At 38.5% G+C, this 21,936-nt stretch overlaps 1 protein-coding gene across 1 annotated transcript; it reads right to left on the bottom strand.

Annotated features, from left to right (window-relative positions):
* Nucleotides 1-17,995: 17,995 nt before the first annotated feature.
* LOC148019961 (protein STRICTOSIDINE SYNTHASE-LIKE 5-like) lies at nucleotides 17,996-21,499 on the bottom strand. Its single transcript, XM_087700183.1, has 5 exons — nucleotides 20,863-21,499; nucleotides 20,658-20,726; nucleotides 19,121-19,357; nucleotides 18,678-18,810; nucleotides 17,996-18,297 (listed from the first exon to the last, which is right to left on the bottom strand). Exons 1-5 carry the CDS (start codon nucleotides 21,291-21,293, stop codon nucleotides 18,031-18,033), a joined length of 1,137 nt encoding a protein of 378 aa, XP_087556309.1. The 5' UTR covers nucleotides 21,294-21,499; the 3' UTR covers nucleotides 17,996-18,030.
* Nucleotides 21,500-21,936: the final 437 nt, after the last annotated feature.

Here is a 21,936-nt window from a genome sequence, read left to right as displayed (position 1 = left end):
GTAAACAAACCGCAAGAGGTAACTCCAAATTCAAGTGGAGGAGCCCCGACAACTGAAACAAAGAGACTCGCAGCTGCAGATACCAAATCAAAACAAGATCCAAAGAAGCAAAAATAGAGGCATCCACAATGTTCATCCTTATAGCAATGCCACCATCCATGGGCTACGATGAGTACACCAAAGAGCTCCTTTCATAGCTAGAGAGGGCTAAGGAAGAAAAGAAAACAACAGTGGCCGAGTTGGAAGTTGAAAGAGAAACATTGGCAGCCTTTTAGTTGGAGAGGACTTGCCAAGTGGCCGATTATCAAAAAGAGATAAGTGAGTTGAAGGCAGAGCTCAAGGCCAAAGAAAGATATGAAGACATGTGGCAAGAAAGGCTCATAGAATAAACACAAGAGCAAAATGGCTTACAAAGACAGTACAAGCTACTAATCGTGCAACACGAAGACCTGACATGGCAAATGAGAAGAGTTTAAGAAGCCATGGATCAACTCGTAGCAAGAGAAGCAGAGAGAGCTCAGGGTAGGAGAAGAGCATCAAAGAGATATGGAGGAAATGAGGTATATACTGCTAATGGAGATAGAGGAGCAAGGAAGGCTCGAATGAGAAATTGAGTACTTGGAGGAGGAGAAGGAAAAAGTGACCCAAAAGTGGAGAGACCAAGAGCCAATGATAGCAACCTTAGCCCAAAGGCAAAGTGAGAGCCTAGAGGAGATGAAATAGAAGGTTGAAGCATGGATGACCCATAGTGAAGGAAGAGTAAAAGACTCGACAAGTCATCTAGCCCATGTAGAAGGTGACAAAGTATGAGCAAAAAGCAGGGCAGAGGCTGCAAACACGAGATTGAAAGCCCAATAATGCGCCTTCCTCGGTACCATCTTGAATGTCACATAGTCAGAAGAGGAGGAGACCGTTGAAACTCTAAAGAGGAAGTTGGAGATCGCATGCAGAGCCATAAGGCATGGACTCTGTGTCCAACCACAAAGAGTGGGAACTAGCTTCAGCCAATAGGAGCAACGAGAGTATTTGTTAAGGACAGGGATGACAGTCCAAGAGGTGGAGTTGTTAGGCTTTAAGGAGGGACAAGGACCACAAGAGCCCATGAGGGAAAGAGCAACATGTGCCATTTCCAAAAGTGCAGGGCTAGATTTTGAGATGGGGCAACAAGTTGAGGAGCAGGTCCCACAGCCTCCTTCTCCACTACCAGAAGCACAGTGGGAGGTGGACACAACTGCTGATAGAAAAGCGAAGGTCTGGAAGAAGAGAACGAGGATGTTGGAGCAAGCACGGAGAAGGTTGAGAGCTCAACTAATAGTAGCCCCAGAAGTGCCCATTCCATAAAGAGAAGATTATTTACCAATGAATTGGAATGCGGAGCTTATAGTGTGGGGGCAGAAAGAGAACAACCGCCAACCTTTTAACTTTACTTTCTGATTCCCCTCTACACTGAGCAAAGTGCTATCAACCAAAGTGGTGGAGGAGGTGATCAGCATGGGTAGAAGGCTCAGAGACAGGTGGAACCAAGAGAGAGAAGAATCCAATGTTGTGGGGGATGAAAGCATAAGATTATTGGGAAAATAATGTTAAGGAGGTGCCCACGACTATGAAGGGTCCAGCCAAAGTGGATGAGAAGAATTTGGGACGAGAACATGGATGCTTGGATGTCATTTTGTAATACCCTAGCCTTTGAGAGAAACAACCCAACATACATGCCATATCCGAGAAGGGTAGAAGTGGACTTCCACCCCAACATCCTTGCCCATTATGATTTCCCTAAAATATACCATGTAAATGCCACTAAGCTGAAGGAAGCCCTTACCTTTTCCAAGGATGACTTATGAACCTCGATTGCCCATTTTCTTAGTGAGTTTTCTTCTTGCCCAGATCCCGCCTTCATCACAACTTGTAACTATCTTAGGCTGCTTAGAGTACTACTTAAACAGGACCCTACACCACAAGAATACTGCCTCCCACCCCTATTTTTTGATCTAAATGTTGGCATAGATAGCTGCGCCATGGCTAGGTTAATGATGCGAGCTGCCCTTCTTCCATCCTTTTGCATGGCCCTCTTAGAGGACATGAATGACAACCGCTTCACTAGATGCAACCACCCATTCCTGTCCACTACCCCTCTCAACGTACATATAAACTTAAAAGGATACATGCAGGGCAAGTACTTTCTTGGCAAGTTCCTTAAGCCCCCAGCCTCCTCCTCCCGCAACCACGATCATGAGAACTAGCTCTCCACATACTTATTATTTTTCTTAAAAAAGCAAAAAGAAAAGAGAAGAAAAAGACAAAAGGGAAAAGCAAAACATCAGAAAAAAAATTAAAAATGAAAGAAAACAATACATCTCATTTTTGCTGAGCGTCATAATCATTGCACCTAGGGGTCCTCAAGTTAGGCGCGTCTGGTGGCCTTGGTCGGCCTGCTCCGTGTCTAACTCCCTAGCCTCTTTTGTTCCCCACTTCACGCTTAGGGCACATCAAGGGTAGGACATACCTAAGGAGTTCACGCTCGCCTATGGTTAGACATGTCTCCCTAAGCTACACCCACCGCACCTCCCCTATGCACGAATTGGGTCCTCAAGTGTGGGACATCCCGGGCTTGCCTGTGGTTGATTGCCTATGATTGACCCAGTTCCACTAGCATGGACACAATACACCACACAGTAAGGTAGACACACCCCCTAGACAGTACACTTTTCTTTTCCTTTTCAAGTAAATAAGAATGCGACCAACCACTGACCTCGAAGGCCCTCGTCAACCACTCAATATACCCTCGGTCTCCAAAGCCTCGACCATTCTGACATGCTTCTCTTCCATGTCAAATCCTTGCAAGAGCCCCATCATCAACCACATGACAACCCTTCAATTATTGAGCCCTCCACCAACAAAGATCCACAAGTGCCATGGGACTAGCACTCGACTAGGAGGGGAGTAATGTTAACCCCAATGCAAGACCAGGAAAAAGAAAGCAAAAATAAATCCAAGAAAACTCAAAAATGTGGACTTGACGGAGGAAACAAGAGAAGAAAAGGCAAAAGACGCAAAGGCAACCTCAAAGAAGGAAAAGGAGAAAGGCGCATTTGAAATGCAAAGGCACCCCCAAATTTTGTAAAAGAGCGCCAAGCTCCCTCCTATGCAAATTGTAAAGAGTAGACGGGCATAGGTGAAGGGATAATGTAAATAGAAGGAAATAGGAAAAGAGGACCTTGGCAAGAGGCCCATTCATGTAAAAAGGGAATAGGTGCGCAAAGGGATAAGGACATGTATAAAAACCAAAAAAGTGAATAGAAGAACTCATTCTTGGTGTGTGGCTAAAGTGGCTCTTGTCTTCTCTTCTCCTTGCTTGTGCTTGTACTTGTGTTTGAGAGAGGGAGTGTGAGAGTGTAAGGGAGTGTGTGTGAGGGTGAGGGACTGAAGTGGAGAAGCTCTCCATCATCTCCTCTCTTCTTCTCTTATCTTCTCTTCTCTTCTCTTTTTTCGTGTGCGTGGCTATGGAGAATGGAGCTTGAAGGTGGAGGATTGAGCTTGCTTGAGCTCGCATCTCGAATCATGGAGCTACCGGAGTGCTTGAGGGAGGATACTACTCAATCGGGCATCAAGGTAACCTCACTACACTCGTAGAATCGAGAGCACGTACGGCTAGGTGAGAGATAGCCATTATTCACTCGCTTGAAATGCTTGAAACAATAAGCGATTAGTGGTTCTTAGCAATCGAGCGTGAGCTCCCACCTCAATTGTCACTTCATTCTTTATTTTTTCAATGATATTTAAAAAAAAGGAAAGCATGTCACACATTGTGATTGTTGGAGTTCCTACATCCTCTCTCTCTCTCTCTCTCTCTCTCTCTCTCTCTCTCTCTCTCTCTCTCTCTCTCTCTCTCTCTCTCTCTCTCTACACCATAGCTATTTCTTTCGCTCTACACCATAGCTATTTCTTTCGCTCGCATGCTTCCACTCCGAGCTCACTTGCTTTAACTTCTAGACTTGAACTATGAAATGAAGGATTTACAATCTCTTGTTTTACCACTTAACTATATCACCCCTTCATGAACTCATTGAATTTTTCAATCATATTAAGATATATTTTTGAGGAATTAAAACAAAAATTAAAAGAGTTATTAGATACGTAACAATTATTAATGAACAAACAATGAAAAAGACCATTAATCAATTTGATAGTTATATATCTACAAGGGTCATTTTTTTAGAGGTTATTGAAACAATTTTGAAAGATAAAATTAGTATATACATTTAGAGAATATATGAGCATGCAATTGCTCGTGTGGGATGCTAGACAATGTAATAGTAATAGTGACAAATAATATTACAAATTACAAAAATTTTGAGCATGTAAGAGATAACATGGATTTCACATGTTTTCTATGTATTAGGTGTTGAAGGATCTATAAAAATGACCATTTATATAGTCAATACTAGAAGATGAAAATGATGTTAAGTATATAACAAAGAATTATTTTACATATGTTTGGTGTGGCTTTAAAAATATTTTGTGCATCCCACTTTACTACACCTTATTACATGTTAGAGCACTTTATAAAGATATGCCTAACTCTTCAAGAGACTATAGCCAACTAATTATGGGAGAAGTGGTTAAGCATATATTCATAACCTAGAGCATATGCTAAAAAGATGTAACATATTTTGTGCATGACATTTTTGGCACAATGCAGACAAAATTATAGCATTGTTAAACCATTTGTTGATATATTTTATATTGTGAACTCAAAAGAAATTTGTTCTTAGTGTAAGATATACAAAAAAATGTTCAAGGTTATACAACTTGTGAAAGAAACTATATAATTCTCTTAGAGAGAGTAGTAATTAGTTTTCAAGATCTCATTGGATACAAATGTGCACATTATTGCATGGTTTTATTTGGATTCAAAGTACTCTGTGGATAGACTTGTAGTCATTGAACAATGAAGTCGTCGCTAATGATTTAATCATATACGGAATCAACCTTTAGGTGGTCAAGAAGGCAAATATGCATTTCCATCAAAGAGTGTAGTGCCCTAGCAGACTAGGTAACTTTGTTGATTCATGTGTTTTGGAGAGAATTAGTGGAATGTTGCCTCCAATGTGGTGGAAAGAGTATGGCAACGCCACATTTTAGTTGGCAATTTTTATCACAAACTATTACTGCTTCATGTAGAAGTTGTGAGCAAAACTTGGCAACCTTTGATTTTTTGGATAATAAGATGCAATAAGATCAAAGCATCATGAGTAGTAGAAGTGGTGTACATATATAATGATATGTGCCTGCTAAATTCCCTCACTTATTTTATCACCCAAACAAACAAATTACCATCCACAAATGAAACTGCACCACCTCCACGAACCATCAATAATTTTAAAGAGTGTGACTTTGATGATGAGGATGAGTAGAAAGTGGTTAGTAAATTCTCAAAAATGAATAAAATAAAAATGTATTAATAGTGATTGTTGAAAATTAGGAACAAATTTTACTATGGACATGATAAGTAGTCTCTCAAAAATGGATGAAATAGATGACATAGTGCCATTGGTTGTTGAAAACCAAAAATAAAGTTTTCAATATGCCCCTCAATTGATAGATAGTGAATTAAAAACCATATTGAGAGCTAACCAAATAAATAACATTTACACCTTTAGTTGCTTTGCATCTCTACGGTGGTGCTGTCTTGTAATGTAGAAAAATACTCAATCATTGTGTAGAAATTTGATCGTGCACAACCTATGATCACTACAAAATGTTTGTTTGTTTGCTCATCAAAATGCAATATGAATTTGTTGATACAAAATTCCTTGTGAATTGTATCGCTTCAGTACATATGAATTATATAGCTTTAATGCATATGATATAATCTTGAACATGTGTGCCTTGAACAACTTTGGAGTACTTGGTCCTAACCAATATTAGAGGAACACGGGATACTTTCTTGTTGACTTCATTTGTAACAAAAGTTGTCCCATCCTACCTCCATTTCAATATATCATTTTTTGCATAGGGTAAACTTTGCAATATATCACACCAACAAAAATAATGGCATGTAGGATGATTGATGGTCATTGTAGTTGACTCCATTTTTGTAGATATATCCAATGATAATCCAGAGCGGGTTCTCAAATGCTCATCATATCATCTCTTCAATCAAAAGCTAGATACGCCTGCGATACATCTTATAGATTACTCTAACTTTACCAAGCAATCTACTTTGCACATCTTGGGGCCTTTCTTTTGAAATATCTAGCCTCTCTTCTAGAATATTTGGTGTTGTCACTAGTATCATTATAGAATGTCCCTCCTTCCCTTCAACTTAATCTTTCATGAGTATGAAGTTTCTTGAAACTAACACTCGACAATGTAACTCCATCTCTAGCTAGTCAAATGTGTTTCTTTAGCTAATCGTATAGATAATGACATTCACCAACAAGAACTCCACTTGTCAAAAGTTGCATTTTCAATGTTAAAGTTGACCACCCTCGTACTAGTTCATCATAGGCCAACTGACACCACTTAACATTAGCATCAAGAGACTATTCTCACTAGCAAATATCTCACATAGATGATCCGCTGGTACTTAATGCTTGCATAATATTTTGTCATGTATGAAAGTAATAGACAATACTTTTTACTGATTTTTCCCTCTCCATGTTACACTCATTATGATATGATTAAGCAGTTATTGTGTTCTTGAAGTGCTATATTTGAAATTCAACACCTCATATTACACATAAAAGTAATTACTCTAAACATACAATCATGCAAAAAATCAAAGTTTAAATGCAACATGTACTCTAGAACTGCTTCTTGGCCGTCATAGTTCAAGGCCAACTTAATGGTTATAGTCTTAGCCCACGTGTGTGACTAGGGTGCATGCATCAAGCAAATCTAGGTCTCCTACAATGGACATAATCTAAAATGACACACATGACCAATGTATGCATGCCATGTGAATTTAGGACTTTTGAGCCTAATAGTTCTAGCTCTAGCCCACAAACGTGGCTTGCAATGTGTGCTAAGAAAATCTAGGTTTTTTTGACTTGGCAATTGTAGTACCAACCCACATTCATGATCAAGGTATATACGCCAAGTAAACTCATTACTTAAAATTATGTTTTTTAATGGTTTCGTTTCTCATTCACATACATGATTAGGATGAGTGTACAAAGAGAATTTAGATTTTTTAATTAAAAAAAGTTTATGGTCACATTTCTAGCCCAAATATGTGGCTAGGATAAGTGTGCAAAGATTAGGAATTAAATTATTTGATTTATGAAATTTTAATTATACAATATTTTTATCTCTGAAGTTTATTTATTGGCCCATATACATGGCTAAGATGAGCATGTAGAGATTAATATTTTAAATTTTATTTATTTCATTATCTATCTTATAATATATTATATACTTATTGTAGATTCTCTCTATAATCCTAGTTCTAACTTACATGTGTAAGTAAGATGAGCAAGTACATATAAAATAAATTTTAAATTTCCTTAATTATCTAATTTATTCTATCATATACTAATCATTATTTTATTGTAGAGTCTCATTCCAAGCCTACATACATGACTAGGACCATCACGTAGATATTGTATTAATTATCTAATTTAATTGATCATGAATTAAGTATGTAAGTTGATTCAATGGGGGGTCATTAAAGAATTGACTAAGTATTATTACTTATATTATTTAATTATTTAATAAATCAATTACTTAATCATAATTCATCAATTAATATTATTAACTTTGATCAAGTAGGCAAGCAATTGAATATTTACTAAACGTATTTTTATTAATAATAAATAAAATAATAAATTTCAATAAAATAAAAATAAAGCTATAATTTATACCTAATAATAGTAGGTAGTCAAAGAAGAGTGGCAATGCTGCATGTATGTGGGTCTCTCTCTCTCCCTGTGTGTGTGTGTGTGTGTGTGTGTGTGTGTGTGTGTGTGTGTGTGTGTGCGCGTGCGCCTGTGTGTGTGCATGTGTGCGCGCGCGTGCGTGTTGCATGATACACATGACTTAGATGAACATGATTCAAAAAGTTATGCCCTAAGGTGTTTGTACAAATAACTTTGATAAATTCGATCAATGAAAAAATCTCAAAATCCTTAAACTTCTACCATATATTCAATTTTGTTTTTAATATTGGACCAATTCATATCACTTAGGTCGTAAAATCTTTTAATGTAGAGTGCTTCAATAATGAATACATGAGCATCCCTTTTTTGGACACCTTAAGAAAAATGTCCATTTTTCACCTTGGAACTCTGGCATAATGGATGCATGATAGGTCACTTGCATTGCTAAACCTTCTAGTACCTTTAAAACTTTATAGGGAATGGTATTGGAATTTTTGGCATTGTAAGGAACTTTTGGTAATTTGGTGCTTGATGCTAGATGTAATGCGTAGGCTTGGAACCAAACACAAAAGATTCTAATGACTTTTATCAAAATTTCTAGCAACATCATGTTGACATTTATTACTAGGGTTGAACTTGCATATATTTTTTGGGAAAAAATAACAAGGAAAGCATGTGTACCTTCTCCTATTGTTAAAATTTAAGAGAGAGACCAAAATGCAAATAACAAGAGTGTATATGGCATGCTTTCAATAAAACCATTCTTTGATTGCATCCTTAGCATTGGCTTGTTCAAACAATTTCCTTCACAAATAGTCATTTCTTAAAAACTAATCAAACTTTATCAATATACATTATAAAATTTCCAATCCCATTGGCTATAGAGAACACGCTAATAACATAGGATCCTATTATTGGTCCACTACTAATCTTGGAGTTCATCATTGTGTATATCCCTTAGGGATTATACACCTCATGCTAGGTAGGTGTTGGTAAGGAGACAAGATGGCGATAACCCTCCCTAAACCTAATATTTGACCCTTCTACTCCTCCAAGAGGAACATCACATACTAGAGTTGGGCTTTTTACTACCCACCTCATACTCACAATGTTAGGTGGTCTCACAAAAACATAACTCACTCACTATGACTACACAATCTATACCATTGGTGGCCGTCCTACTACAAGGCTAAAGGGATGCCTCAAGTACATCACAATTAACACTCACTGACTAGATAAGCATGATGGAGAGTTCAAGATTCAGAATATAATTACACAAGGGTTCATCATAGTTTAAATATGGAAATAACAATTCCGAGGCACCTTTCTAACATATGAAACCATCTCTTTCCAAATGTGAGTTCCTTAATTAATACATAAACAATGGAACCTGGGCTACAAAAGCTAATAGTGTAGGAATATCCTTACTGGATAGAAACGTATCCACATCATTCCTTGCATTAAGTGTAGTGGCTGGGATGGCAAATGACATGAGCGATGAAGATACTTGAGTGGCACAAGAGGCGTGCTTATCATAAGCATCTATATCTCATGCTCTTCTCTCAATGGCTGCTCCTAGCACTTCCCTAGCTTGACAGGGAGTGAGAGTGGTGTGCATTGAGTCTTGTGTTGAGTGTGGAGGGTAGCTATTTGTTATGGGGTTCAAGGGTAAAAATGCACTTTTCCCATTCGGATCTAGAACACACATGAGAATTCCTCAACATTGCCAAAAAATTTAATCCAAAACTCAAAATTCAAAGTGGTTTGTGCATTTAGAATTGCAAGAACAAGCTCTACTATTCCTATAACTTCATGTCAAGTGTTCCAGTAGTCTTAAAAAGGTCAAAACTTAATCTTCTTACTTTGCTATTAGATTAACCACTATGGAGATACAAATGTAGCATTCCCCTCCCGTCAATTGAGTGGACACCCTCACCCATATTGGCTACACCTATAGGCACTACTACTCCTATCATGCCTAGATTTGCTTAGTCATCTATGAATGGCACTCTTGTAGGTGCCAATCCAATAGGTACACCAAATGTATAGGGTTCTTCTAGTTATTCTCAGCAACATGCTCCCAAGTGGGAGAGGATGCATACTAGACCTACCCACCAGGCTATGGATACTTGGTGAAGGCATCCATTGGTGTTGTATATATGAAAGATGAGAGGAAGAGACACATAGTACGCATGCATGAGTTGTGCCAATATATCTTGCCTACATAATATATTAGATGATTGAAAAAACATGCCAAAGGCTAGCAAGGACTATATGTTAGCATCCTTGCATGAGGAGTTCCTAGTACCTTTTATTGGCCAATTGTTTCTCTACATGATGTATAATGGAGCAGATGTGTGTCTACATGTCCCATAGATGATTAGATGTGTGGAAGGCAATAAAGAGTCACACATGGAAGATGGAGTGGCTAGATCAAAAGGATTGAAGCTTAAAGAGGAGGCTGCTTCCTCTCCATAGTGATGGCAGAAGTAGCGGGAGGCAGCAGTAGCGGGACCAAAGGTGGGAATCATGCATCACCTTAGGGGTGGTGACCATAGGACCTACTTGGAGTACTTTGTAAGTTCTCTTTTTTATGATAGCTTTCTTATTTTGTGTTGCTCATAGCACTAATCTAGTTCTAACAATACTAAATTATCTTTTTTGCTATAACACTCACAAATCACAATCCTACATGCATTGAAACAAGATATACAGAAAGACATGGTCTCATTGCACTCTCATTGATAACCTCTATGCATTAAGGTGGCTTGATATATCATCTCTCTTTTGATAGTGTAGCAAAATTTTAGTGCTTATAATGTATTGTCTATTTGGATTGGTTTTTGGTTATGTTGCAAAGCCCTTTCCATTATCCATTATGTCGAGATAGAGCTTTTGGATAGCGACCAATTGTAGAAACCTGGATTCTTGAAGCATCATTCTCTTTTTTGGCCTTATGCTCTATATACACTTTTTTCCTACATTGTATATAGCTTGCTTTTATACACACTTTTATCCTTCATTGTATGCGCTTGACATTGAGCGATATTTATAGAGACTTTTTCTTCTTGTTATTCTACCCTATCGCTCATTGCAATTCTATGTTAGTCATGTTTATCTGTCTGGACATTCAATTAATGGATTACTTATTTTTGGCAATCTATTTACAATCTATCGAATCATGATGTACATTCTTTTAAACTTAGTTGTATGTTTGATTATGATGAAATGTGACAACTAACAAAGAGTTTTCTTTGAGAGTCAAACTAAAAATTATGATCTCAATTGTCAAGGGCCTCTTGCAACCATGAATGCGGAGCTACAAGAGAGGAAATTCCTATTGAAACAAGTTAAGCCTCATTAGTTGACAAGGATAGAGATGTGAAATTTGATTATCAAAGTATGGATAGAGTCCATGGAGGATTATTTTGTAGCTATAGGGACTAGTGTCGCTAATCAAGCTGATGATATCTAAACTCAAGTTAGTCAAAGAAATCTGCTTGTCGTAGAAGCAATGGCATAAAGATAGTAATACATTTGAAGCTACGATGGTAGAACCCCTTGATTAAATAACTAAAAATGAGAGGTGCTTTGGGTAGAAAGTAGGTGGATAGCTATCATGACAATGCTATCCTATGGACAGGTATACTCGATTAGTTACATGCTTACCTAGTTGAATTTATAAGAAAATGACCAAATGTTGATTACCTAGGATTGAATCTTAGAATCCGACTAGCATAGTTTCTCACTCTTTGAACCAAGTGCAGTGCTATTATGTTCCTAGCCTTCATCAGTTACAAAATAACATTTCTTGATTAAATGATAGAATGCTAATAGAAAAGAGAAGTCATAAGTCCCTCATGTCAATCCTAATGTGTCAAGACCGTGATGTTCTACTACAAGATATATTCGAAAGTCTCGTGACTAGCCAAGTCCATGAATCCTAATGGATCTAGACTAACAGTGATGTTCTATTGCAAGGCAGACTTGAAAGTCTCCTAACTATAGCTTGGCTAGGGTTGGGTACATCACAAGTCCACTTAATATTATAGCATCAATAAAATTGTATTCGAGATTAAGGATTTGATGTTTTTTGTGGATGGGCATGGTGCCATCATTCTTTCATCTAGTTTGGAAAGAGACTTCTAATAAAAGAGGAAAGAGGATACCTCTTGTCAAGGAAAGTAGCTAAGAGAATTTAAGTTGGAAAGTGAGTTCTGATGGGGAGTGGAGGGGTAACTATCATGATAATAATGTTACTATTAAATTTACTATTTTATTTTAACTAGCTAACCTAACTCACTAGTTACTAAACTAACCTACCTAGCATTCTAACTCAAGTATTGACGTTAGTTCATTACTAACTTATTAAGATAGAATAGTTTTAGGCATCCAACATTAATAACACTAAATGGGATTATTATTTCTTCATGGATTGAAATTGAAATTATCATGCAATTAGGCGTGTTCACATGCATGAAAATCAATTTGAGGTTAAAGGGATAGCAACATTACATTCTCTTCCCCTTAATAAAATCAAGATGTTCTTACCATGAGAAAACTTAGGGTATTCTTTTTGTAAGAGTGATTCAAGAACTATTTAACATTGTTATTGAAGGATTCTTTGTACATAAACAATGGTATTTGGTACCAAAGTTTTTGTCATCAGTACATACCTTCTAAATGGTACAAACTTATTTTAGTGTAGCCTATTGTAGGGCTCATTACATACTAGTATCTAAGGATCTTTTAAGAGTTTGTAATGAACTCCATTAGACAATATTTAAGGATCTTCGAGGAGTTTGTGATAAACTCTATCACAAAGGATAGATCTGTTCCTAAATCTCTATTCGATATCCAATATCTGACCCATATTAGATATTTTCTTTGTTGGGCTTCAAATCTCTTCTCAATCTACACTTTTTTGGACACATGCAAGATACCAAGCTCGAAGATGTCCAATCTTGTTATATTAGTAACATCAAAAATTGAGACTTCCAGCATACTTAAATCAATTAGCTTGGAGGTGTCCCATCTTGTTACACTTAAACATCAATGATAGGAACATTTGCCCTGAATATATCCTAGATTGTCACATTTAAAGCAATTGCAGTTTTGATTGCTTTGAGTGCCATGGATCTTTGTAAGAAAACAAAAAAATTTCTTCTAAAGAAGCCTAGCATTGTTACTTGCATAGGGTACCTAACAATCAATGTCATGATTTAGTCTATACTACTCTCACATCTTTCTTGTCTTTATGATAAGAGAAAATTTAGTATTTCTTGCTTTGATAGCATGTGTGACCTACCCATCCTTGACCAAGCTAGGGGTGATTGTCTAGTAGTCACTCAATCACCTTTTCTAAGTAGTACCATCCAAACCCCTTGGGATTCACGAACTTAGCTAGTAAAGTGACTTTCGACTCTAGGGCCTATGACTTCTTAGTCTTTATTGGCATTCTAGTGCCCAATCAAGGAAGATCACCTTGCAATCGATCTAGTCCCCTAGTACTAATGCATTCTAAGACTTGACCCTAAGTGGTCAATGTGTGGCCCTTTTCCTATAAATTCAACTAAGAGAGCACACAACTAATCAGATTCATGTATTTGTAGAATAGTATTGACATAACTATCCACCATTTTTAGTCATTTAATTAAGGAGTCCTACAATTGTATGACAACATTTAAAAAATAAATTCATTAATTATCCCATTACATGAGGTTTATTGAATGTCCTTTATGTACAACATAAAAATAATTAAAAATAATATTTTTCAAACAATTGAAATAATTTTATATGATTAGTTTAGTTAGCCCCCAATCCAAGACTAATATTGCATCATTGGATATTACAACCCCTTCTTGGATTCCAATTCGAGAGAGACTAATATTACCTTAAGGGGTGTCCTAGCCCATCTCGAGTTCCAACCTCAATCCAAGACTAATATTTCATTAAGGGATATACCAATCCATCTCTGGTTCTGCACCCTCAGCCTCTCTAGAACAATGGTCCCTATTCATTGCCCATACGTCACGCTCTTTCTTCTTTCATTGAAGGGAGGCATGAGATGAATGTCCACATGATTAGAGCTCCATTTGGCTTCATGCCACCATAAGCAAGAAGCTTATTCTAACAATAGGCAACCTCATCATCCTAGATACATGTCTTCACACTCTAGGCAGTAATATATCTCACAGATTGATAGAGCAACCCTAGCAAAACTCTCGCTCTTAGGGTTTATCATCAAAAAACCATTCAGGTCGGTTTAACTGCTTTAACAATGGCTAAGTATTTTTCAATTAGGAATATTTTGAACCAATCATTTTATTTGATCAAACTACACCTATCAACTAACAACTTATTAGAAAAGCAAGACAACCAATTGAAGGGGGAACAAAATCCCCAACTCTTCGGGGGTGTCCTCATGACGAGGGGTATGTAATCATACATGAAGCTAATTTACTTCTTTACTAATTATTGCTAATAGAAGTGAAATCAACCACTTATTTATCCAAATGTTAGGAATATCTTTATGCATAATTTGATGATTAGTACTTAAACAGGTAGGGGAGAGTATGATACCAAAAGAGTTTTTTCTTGATTTACATAATCAAATCCATGATAATTCTCTTCAATCACATCTACGAATAGTTATATCAAGGCACAAGTATTTCTATCAAATAGAAGTTCCATTTTAAGCAATCCACTTGTATTCATTAACATCTTCAAGTTGACATCCTTACACGATCCCCATCGTTGATAACAATATCTCCATGCACGCACATGGTCAATATATTCAAGTTGATAACATTGCATAATCTTTGATAAAAGGTATCCATGTAAGCAAAGCACAAGGTGTGGTTGAGGACAACTTATACATCTTTCAACTATCCCAATGAACTAGGGAAAATTAAGCAAAAACCTCTCAAGCTATCTTTTATTGCACCCTTTTAAGAAATCTTCTTCTTAGCAAGGGTGATAATTTGCCAACATGAAATTACTTGTGGCTTTCTACATACTATCCCTAGGCCTCTTCTCCTTCTATTGGGTTTGCTCTAAGTGATTCCAAGACTTGTCTTAGGGTGATTTGAAGAATGGCCAACTATCATGTACATATGCCATAATAGTATATGCATGCAATGTTTAATCCTCTCATCATATCATACAATAAGTCTTGTTGCTACTTAATGTAACAATGACTATTCCAACTTGATAACTTTCCTAGGACCCAACATATATACTTCTCTCATTAAATCCTCCGGTCTTTTGGTATGTCCTATTGTTACCTCATAGGGATAGTATGGTCCACACCACTATTGGTTGTCCTAGTTGAAGACTAGAGGAATGCATTCAATACAACACAATTATCACTCCTCAACTACACAAGCATAGTGGAGGAGTCAGTATCCAAAAAAACTCATCACAATTTAAGAATGAAAATAAGAGTCTAATATGTGAACCATCCCTTTCTGAAACATTAGTTACTTAATATGAAAACAATAAACTTGGGCTATAATAATCTGATGTTGAGATGTAGAAATGTTGTTATCAAATGGAGCCATATACATGCTATTCCTTACATCAAAAGCAATGGCTTTGGTGACAATGGCACGAGAAGTGAAGGTGTTTGAGCGTTGCAAGACAATGCTTGTCCTAAGCATCTACATATCATACTCCTCTCTTGGCAACGCCTCCTCACACTTTCTTTGCTTATGTGAAAGTGAGATTGGTGTGCATTGAATGTGAGTGTGGAGGGTAGTTATCTGCTCAAGGGTTTAAGGGTGTCTCTTTATAAAAATTTTGAGATTTTTTTAATTTTTTATTTTGGTAGGGGTTTTTTTTTTTGGGGGGGGGGGGGTAAGATACTTTCCCTTTAAATTGCAAAATCATAAATGCTAAGGCAAATAAATAATGTAAAGCTTATGGATGTGACATTAGAATAATTACCTTCCAAAACACTCCTAGAATGGCCCAAAAACATAAAATTTCTTACATGCATGACATTAATTCAAACAATCATAACTTTTAATATAGAATTGGAAGTTCAAAACCATTTAAAGCATTGGAATCATGGTGACAAGTTCTATGATTCTATCACTTTATATCAAGCATTTGGGTAGTTATAAAAAAGTCAAAATTTAAGCTCTTTACTTTACCATCAATAATTTCTAAAAAATACACGGTGTATAAAATACTTATATATCATTAATATAGAACCAAATTCATATGTGACAAAATTTTGCAAATATAACATCTAATATAAGAAGTTGGGTGCATCATATAAACTATTCAACTTGGATTTTGCATACCTTATATATATCCATCATTGTACCCTCTTGGCATATAGTAGTTATACAATACTTCACATTCAACCATAAGAATGCATCATTCAACATTAGTTTCATGCTCTTAATGAGGTTGAATATCCTCATTCTTTCTTCATTGATCTCCAAAAACAAGCCATCTTTAGGTTGATGCTATCTCATAAGCATGTTATCTGAAACCATCTTTTGGCATTAGCCTGTATGAGTGTGAATGATGAAAATCCTAGAAAACATGTAAAATTGTATGTTCTTGCCTTTTACCTAATGTCTCTCAACCATCATGTCCTTGGTAGGTAGCTTGAGCTCGATTGCCTTGCACAAGAACGCGAGCAGGTCAATAGAGAGGGTGGCCTTCACATCGTCATAACCCTCCTTTAGCCATGCTTTGAGCTTGGTATAAGGTAATTATTTCTTCCATTTAGTCCAATCGTACATGTTGTGCCTATTGGAGGATTCACTTAGATCCTTCCTAGACTTGTTGCTCCATAACACATTGCCTTGCTTGCAACTATCTTCAAGTACTTGGCTAGGTTATCCTCTAGGGAAATCACAATCCTTCCCACTCATCCTTCATGTGGTACATCATATGTACCATCAGTTTCCTAGGCTTGTTGCTCCATAACACCTTGCCTTGCTTGCAATTGTCTTCGAGTACTTGGTTACGTTATCCTCTAGGAAAATCACAATCATTAACCACTCAATCTTCCTATGCTATATCATCAGTACCATCCATTTCATCTCGTTATCAATGAGAGAAGTGATTAATTATTATATTAGTATCCCATATTTATCGAGTGTTTAGGGGCCCCATATCTTGCCAAGATATTATCCCTTTCGTATAGATATCTTTAAAGAGTCTATTATTTGCTGCTACATGCCCAAACAAGCAGTGTATGCAATATGTCAATCCATAATTTATGAAAGGGTATAGATTAAGTAGCTTAAAGTAGCATCATCTAGCTTTTACTATTCCCTAGGCCATGGAATGCCGAGGATGCAAATTGTTAAGTGACCATTTCCAACTAGATATGCCCTCTCACTTGTGGCCAGTCACTCCCTTAATACTAACTCGCGAGTGTTCTAGTTCTTCAAGGTCCTAGCCCAAGGCTGATCAACATTAATCATTGTGTAGAGGGATTTAACATACTACGTAACCTTGTTGAAGACACGCTTTAGACTAATAAATTTTTCTCAACATGAGGTGCCCCATAGCATGCAGATGAAGATCATAAGTAGCAAGCTCAGTATACCTCTTCTTGATATCCGCTAAGGAGAAAGCAACAGAAACCCAGACACCCTCTTGTATAGCTTGCTGCCTTGAGCTCCTCATTGAAGTACGCTTGATCGATTTGTACTGCAACTCTGTCCAAACCTTGGAGCCTTCGCTTAACTGAGATAATCCATGGCTTCATGATCTACCTGTTGCATTTTTTTTTGCTCACTTTACCCTTCCCATTCTCCTTTCATGGCCGCTTTTCAGCAAGCAATGCTTGCATGCATGCAGGCCCACCGCCGCCACATGGTCACGGGTTATTCAAGGTAGGAGTTAAAGAGCTTCCAAAGCTCTTAAAGTAGCCATGTTTCCCTCGAATCTAGACATACCAATGAAATGCATTCTAGATAATGGAATCAAGCATACACTACCTATGGAAAATCCACCTCATTATTATGTTCTCTCTCTCTCTCTCTCTCTCTCTCTCTCTCTCTCTCTCAGATACACGTATAATGAGTGTGCACATGTTGTGCATGTGCAAATCCCTTCCCCCCTCGAATATTTTTATCTCAAAGTAGAACCAAAATAATTTAACTCCATATGATTTTCAAGACTACAACTTAACTTTCCCAACAAAGTTGGAGGATAGGCTACCAAGGTAAAGAGAATCTCCAACCTCAAGTGCACCTGTTACAAAGCCAGTGGCAGCTCCATTTGGATCCTCAAGAAGACGAATAGGTTCACCATCATTGGTTACTTCTAATGCTTTGGCCGTTAAGGAGTATGCATCTTCGAATGAACGAAGGACTTTGGGGGAACTGGCAAACAAATGCTTAACGAATGGGAAGGTAAAGAGCATTTCTTGAATGAAGCTCCTCCCCTAATATGCACACATAATAATATATTTAGGTGAAAATAAGCTTGTGTCTAAAATGAAGAGCACCATTGAATAATCTATGAAGTACAAAATATAGCATTTCATACACACCCTTTTTCAAACAATCCATGATGTGTGTATGCAGGCACGTGTGTGTCCACATGCACGTGTGAATAGATGCATGCCTATGTGTGTCCACATGCACATGTGTGAATAGATGCATGCCTATGTGTAACTAACTAGATATTGCCACCTCCACATCTTGACCTAATCAATAACACACATACTTCAACAACTTTTAGATACCATGAAAGTGAGATCAATTATGGCTACCTTAATGTCCCAATTGAAAGTTCATAATGAGGTTAAGGAATGTGCCTCACCGAGACAAGAGCTATCCAGAAGGTGCCATGGTTGGTGGAGTGTATGTTATCAGGGTATCCTGGCAAGTTGTCAATGAAGATCTCATTTTGCCCCTTCTTCTCCCCCGCTAGCCAATACTTGCAGCAACGGACTCTACAACGAAATGCAAATGATGCAAAGGAAAGGGTTAGAAATCGGAGTCCAATGGAGCTAGAAGCTAGAGGGGCTTCAATTCAAGTGACTAAAGATAGAAGGCTCTCACTAGACCAAGAATACGAAAGGCTCTCCTTGACCACCACATCAAGGATCATGCCCAATGCTCATACAAAATGGCATCTCTATGTATATTCCTCTGCTAATAAATGGTTTAACATTTATATTGTCTTTATAATAAATGTGGAAATTTAAAATATTGTGGTAGGTAAGCACATGTCATGAAGGAGCTTGTGGGAGGAGTTCTTACTTTGCGGTCTCACAAAAGACAAGGAAGGTTTGATCTTGAGAGATGGCGACTCCATTAGGAAAGTAGAGGTTATCGAGGAGCACAGTGGTTGATTGAGTAGTCGGCTCGTATTTGAGTAGGCGGCCATGTGGTCGACCCTCCAGCACATCTAGAGTAGAAGCACCATAAGTATACTTCGTGCTTGCATCAGTGAAGTATATGCTCCCATCCTTTGCCACATCCAAGCCATCTGCAAACCTATCCAAAGTCATCACAAAAAGACACAAATTAACATAGGGTAACAAAGGCCATCCCAATAAATCTTGATGAAAATAAACAAAAGCGCACCTAGTGTGGTAGCACATTGCCCTATGTTGCTTTTTCTATCTCTTGTGCTAATTCTGAGTGTTTCTAAGATAAAGTCTCAAGCCCTTTTCTTTGACAAAAGAAGGCATACAACCTACTAATTATTTAGAGGTGACTTTTTCCTTAAAAGTAAACAAGGTCTAGCCATAACTATAGAATGTCCTCATGGGAAATGCTAATAAAGGGAGAAATGCTTCACATTTCTATGTTGCATGTAGCTATTGCACACATAAAGAGCTTTCAATCAAAAGCTCAACCAAAAAGGTAAGCATATCTCAATTGGTTTTAGAGGCACTTGCTATGTTCGAAAGGGTCTAAAGATCTTTCAAATTAGGTGATGCTTATTTGCTATGTTGTTATAAGAGATTTCATCCTATTGGTTATACGGTGCCATAACATACATCCTCGTAACTAAGTCCATTACAAAACGAAACCAAAAGAAGAGCTACAATTGTATCAAATTACATAATGCCATGACATGGCATAGACCTTTGTATAGCAAAGAGGAGCAGTGGAGGAGAGAGAGAGAGAGAGAGAGAGAGAGAGAGAGAGAGAGAGAGAGAGAGACTTGGCTTGTTAAGTGGGAGTAGCCTATTAATTGGAGACATGTGTAAGTACTTCTCAAGAGAGAGACTTGGCTTGTTTAGTGGGAGTAGCCTATCAATCAGAGACATGTGATAAGTACTTCGAGTAATGCAAGTAGCTCTAATTCTAATGTAAACAAGTTGACAAGTCAAAGTAACATACTTGTCGGAGTTGGTGGATAGTCCTACTCCTACACCATTGGTTATGGTGGATTTCACCTTAGTCGACTTGGAATTGACTTGGGCGTGGCTCAGCTCTTATATAAAAACCTTAGGTGTAAAATGATGTCAAGTAGCTGTAATGCGAGTGCAACTAAGTCGACCACTCGAAGTGGCGTATTTGTTGGAGTGGAAGTCGGTGCGCCACCACCGCATATTGTGTTGGATTTCACGTAGCCCGACTCGGCTACGACCGCGACCGGGGTGTGGCTTTGCTCTTTAGATAGAAATCTTTAGCTTCGAGATGGTGTGGATCTACAGAATTCTCTAAACTCTAAATAAATAAATTAGTGCGGTAATCCGGGCGTCCAAAATGGAATGTTTTGGAGTGATGACTACCATCGCCTGTTGATTATGTTACTTGCGAGATGAGAAGATAAGAAGCTTACTTGAAGTCAAGGCCACAGAGGTTGTCTGTCAAGGTGGAGAAATGGCCGCGGGTGACATTGAGCAAGCCCTGCGGGGGGGGAAGAACAAGCATCTTCTGTTAATGAATAAATACATAGATACCTGAGCAGCGTTGGGGGGGGAAACCAGGAAAAACTAAATAAAAGAAGAAAAAGAAGAAGAAAAGGGGGAGGAGAGGTATATTCCAGAGTAGGCTCGCAGACGAGGAGCTCCCCATGGAGGCCCGCCACGATGCCCAGCGGCCGCCCCCCCACGTACGTCCAGTTCTGGACGGGCCACTCTTCCTCTTGCGGGCCCGCTTCCCCGTCGGGAAAGATGCGGACGCGCTTGATCCAGCCGTCGCCGCACGCGGCGTACACGTAGTGCTCGGGCTTTCCATCTTGGTCGAGGTGGGAGACGGCGACGAGGTCCTCCGGGTGCGGCAGGAGGCCGTCGCCGAGGCGGCGCAGGGCGTGCAGGCGGGCGTTGGGGTGGTAGGGGCCGGTGCGGGGCGGGGGCGGCGTGGGCAGCAGGGTGGGCACGGGGTCGATGGGCGAGCGCCGCACCAGCGCCTCCCACCACGCGCCCGCCCCTATGGCCAGCGCCACCATCACCACCACCGCCTGCGCTGCTCCCATCTCTCTCTCTCTCTCCCCCCCCCCCCCCTTATCCAACACTCCAGAAGCTTTTCCTTCCTAAACAGAGCAGAGGCGGAGTACCAAGACTCCAGAAGGTTTTCCCTTCCTACAGAGGAAGGAGGATGGGGGGGATGTATCCAGGACGATGACGACCACGACGACAAGGTGAGTTTGTTAAAATTACAATTTACGTAACCCCAGGAGGACAAGAAAACAAAGCATGCCTGCCGGCTGCGGTGTGTCCAAAGGTACGCCAGGAGTTCATTAATTTAGAGAGAATACACGTCAAACTTCCCCACCCAAGAGAGTCATTGTTTATTTATAATACCAAAGCCTCGGTTACGGAAGAGTGTGAACATCCGTTTGACATTAGAGCTACAAATATGGCACCAACTTCTCCCTAATGAAGTAGACACAACACTAAAAAGTGTAACACATATGAGGACCAAAAAGAGCAGTTGTTTACCAAAAAAAAAAAAACACTTCTCCCTAATGAAAGCTACTCCACAATGCATCCTCATCCTCACATAGATGCTCCAAACACTTGAGCATAAGTTCAATGGTTCTAATTGCAAGAAATGAATTTTCCATTACCACTCTCTTCACTGCACCATGTGTTCTACGAAAGTTGGAAAGCAACATT

Source organism: Lygodium microphyllum, chromosome 19, assembly GCF_053477565.2.
Source record: "Lygodium microphyllum isolate KBCC chromosome 19, Lygodium_microphyllum_v1.1.10, whole genome shotgun sequence".
Taxonomy (NCBI): Eukaryota; Viridiplantae; Streptophyta; class Polypodiopsida; order Schizaeales; family Lygodiaceae; genus Lygodium; species Lygodium microphyllum.
The sequence above is the reverse complement of the archived record's forward strand: the minus strand, read 5'-3'. Positions and strand labels throughout refer to the sequence as shown.